General features: G+C 39.0%; 2 protein-coding genes across 2 annotated transcripts in view; one reads left to right on the top strand and one right to left on the bottom strand.

Annotated features, from left to right (window-relative positions):
• LOC104942650 (secretory carrier-associated membrane protein 3-like) overlaps window positions 1-1,060 on the bottom strand; it is a 4,473-nt gene extending 3,413 nt beyond the window's left edge. The window contains exon 1 of the mRNA XM_010767899.1: window positions 1,045-1,060. Coding sequence (XP_010766201.1) covers window positions 1,045-1,060 — 16 coding nt within the window. The remainder of the gene's footprint in view (window positions 1-1,044) is intronic.
• A 71-nt stretch (window positions 1,061-1,131) lies between these two features.
• Window positions 1,132-2,409, top strand: LOC104942641 (cellular retinoic acid-binding protein 2-like). The gene is made up of 3 exons (XM_010767890.1): window positions 1,132-1,328; window positions 1,631-1,747; window positions 2,071-2,409. The coding sequence occupies exons 1-3, from the start codon at window positions 1,158-1,160 to the stop codon at window positions 2,119-2,121; spliced, it is 339 nt and encodes a 112-aa protein (XP_010766192.1). The 5' UTR covers window positions 1,132-1,157; the 3' UTR covers window positions 2,122-2,409.
• The last annotated feature ends 544 nt before the right edge of the window (window positions 2,410-2,953 follow it).

Raw genomic sequence — 2,953 nt, 5'->3', positions numbered from 1 at the left:
TTCAGGCAATTTGTAATCTGTTCTAGAAAAACGATGTGTTTTGGGATATTTGTGGAGTTAGATGGTCCGTGAGTGTTTTTGTATTGGTTAAGTGGTCCTTGGTATGAAAAAGTTTGAGAAACACTGATTTAGACCAATGGGTCCATTTGGGTATGGGCACGTCACTGTACCCAGGAAGAAAAAGAGAAATCTCCAACGAGGCGTTCTGGGGCAGCATAGACAGGTCTTTTCTGTGTTAGAGTTTTACTTCCTACAGGGTGTACTTTGAGGGTTTGTGGTTTGCAGACCGTTTACATGCATAAAAGCCTTCATAACACACAAGGGGACGGGTAGTAACCGGAAAAGCATGACATGGGACCTTTCAGTTCATTTAGTAGAGCAAATAAAAGTCAACGTGCAGAGACTTGAAACACAATGAACAGTTCACTGCCATATTTTCTTTTCATCAGTCTTGTGTTATCATTGTGGTGTAATGTATGTGACAGACTGCTATGAAAACGTTATGACTGCCAAAAAGCATTGTTTTCATAACCTTTGTTGTGGGAAAAGAAAACTGAGAATAATAAGCAAACGCAGTTGTTGTGAAAATAGTACAATTCATTTGGTTATTGCTTGTGTTGTAAAGGCTGTTATGAGGCTTTCAAATATCAGATGTCATAGTTTCAAGGTCCGCCAAGCAAGGAAAATTCCTTGCTCGCAGCTGCATTACCTTAGAGAAATAATCTAAAAAGTTGGTGAAAGATTAGTTTTGATGATTTAAAGATTGCTTTCAAAGATTCAAAGTCTTTATTGTCATATACACAGTAGCTACACTGTAGATATGGCAATGCAAATATTAAGTCCCATGCTCCTCGAACAATGCAACATAAATATATATAAGACATAAAACAATTAAACAAATATAAAAAACAATAAAATAGTGCAAGAAGAAACAGAGTGGGATAAAATAGTGCAAGATAATCTTGCATGCTTTACTTCAGTTGAGAAATCAGAGTAAAAACCTCAAATCTGCCCTGGATGCAGTTTTGTTATTTGGGCTATCACCTACAAAACCACTCATATCCACTTTATATTCTTTGCACTCAACACAAACCAATAGGTGATTTTTTCGCAACTAACAGGATTTATTTCCATTTTGTGTGTGACCAGGTGTGAATATGCTCCTGAGGAAGATTGCGGTGACAGCGGCCTCCAGCCCGGCAGTGGAAATCACCCAGCAGGATGACAGTCTGTCCATCAAGACTTCCACCAGCGTCCGCACCACCCACGTCTCCTTCACCGTGGGCCAGTCCTTCAATGAGGCCACAGTGGATGGACGTCCCTGCACGGTACACATTCCTGAATAATATCAATGCATGCATACCAGCATTTGGCAAGCTATGCACAGAAGAAACATATGGAAATCATTTTGGTGCAACTCTAGAGTCAGCCCTGGTGATAGCACATGGATCTGTTCTTCATCAAACTTTTTCCGAGTGATTGATGAAGGACAAATTCCTGACAGGCCAAAAAAATGTCTGATGTGTAGAAATAGGCACGCTAAGCTCCAGTTATAATGAAGGAAAAGCGACTTTTAGGACTTTATAGGCACTTGAATGATTTATATTCTGCGTTCTTTGAATCCCTGCAGAGTTTGCCTAAGTGGGAAACAGACAGCAAAATAAGCTGTGAGCAGACTTTACAGAAAGGCGATGGGCCCAAGACGTCGTGGACTCGAGAGGTAACCAACGATGGAGAACTGATACTGGTACGTATTTCTGGTAATTATTGTGTATAAAGCACCGATACATGACCTTATAGATAGAATGTAAGATTAAAAAAGACATTAAAATGATAATCAATTAGCTTTACAAAACAAAACACTGGTTGAGAACTTTTATAGATCATCTATAAGCCATAAATAAAAACAACTTGTATTGTTTACGGTCATGTTAGATATGTGAGCTACTTGAATTATACTACAAGGGTTTCTTCCTGCTTTTTTCATGAGATTCAACTTAAAACTAGTTCATAATTTGTTCCCTATGAGAAAAGTGAAAACCATTTCCTTTTGTTACTGTTTTCTTTCAGACAATGACTGCAGGGGATGTTGTCTGCACCAGAGTTTATGAGAGGGAATGAGGAAATATTTTCAAGACCAACATGCAATACTCCTGTTTTGTGCCTCATGCATGGTTTACATTTACTCGCCTTGTTTTCTCCTTCATTCTCTCAGCCATTCTTATGTTGATCTCAAACAGTGCACTGTGTAGAAAAGGCTTCAGTTTACATGAATGTATGTTGGCACAGTAGTTGCTTTTATAACCCCTACAGCTGAACTGTTTCTGTATCTTATATAAACGTCACACATTCCTTTTCTGAAAGCTGTGTTTAAATCCTTTTCAACATGTTAATAAACTGTTTTATAGATTCCTTTTCAAACACTCGTTCTTTATGTCGCCTCCTCCCATTCCCTTGTCGTCCATCTGCATATCACTTTACACCATTGCCTGCCATTCATACTCTCCAGATAATCCCCACCCTTTCCCCCTCCATCTTTCCATTCCCAGTCCAGTACCTTGTCCTCTGTGTGCTCTTATGTCATCATAGCTCACTACAGTATGTATTCAATTAGACTAAAAACTCCCACTTACACAATTTATATTTTGTAAACTTTGCTTTGAGGGACATTTGGCTAAGACCAGAAGGAAACAGGGAGTGGGAAGGACAATGAGAGTTGGAAAGAGAAAGATGTCATGAGAAAGTTATTTCAAAGCATCCAGAGAGGTTATGCTTTCTATTTTCCCCTCTCCAGCTGAACCTACTTACAGAATGAGCTCAATAAAAAAATCCCCCACTCTTTTTGGTTTGGCTTTGCACTCAGGTACAAAGTGTTACGTGGCTTTCTCTTACACTGTTCAAGAAGATTTCCAGCTGCTCCCTCTCAAAAATGTATTTCTAACATTATGAATGC

Source organism: Notothenia coriiceps, unplaced genomic scaffold, assembly GCF_000735185.1.
Source record: "Notothenia coriiceps isolate Sejong01 unplaced genomic scaffold, NC01 NC01_scaffold00004875, whole genome shotgun sequence".
In the NCBI taxonomy this organism is placed as follows: Eukaryota; Metazoa; Chordata; class Actinopteri; order Perciformes; family Nototheniidae; genus Notothenia; species Notothenia coriiceps.
The sequence above is the reverse complement of the archived record's forward strand: the minus strand, read 5'-3'. Positions and strand labels throughout refer to the sequence as shown.

What these genes read in the sequence shown, in the direction of transcription:
- LOC104942641 (XM_010767890.1), top strand. Translation starts at nt 1,158, where the DNA reads ATGCTCCTGAGGAAGATTGCGGTGACAGCGGCCTCCAGCCCGGCAGTG. An exon ending in TGGATGGACGTCCCTGCACG is followed by an intron (nt 1,329 to 1,630) that starts GTACACATTCCT and finishes GAATCCCTGCAG; the next exon opens with AGTTTGCCTAAGTGGGAAAC. An exon ending in ACGATGGAGAACTGATACTG is followed by an intron (nt 1,748 to 2,070) that starts GTACGTATTTCT and finishes GTTTTCTTTCAG; the next exon opens with ACAATGACTGCAGGGGATGT.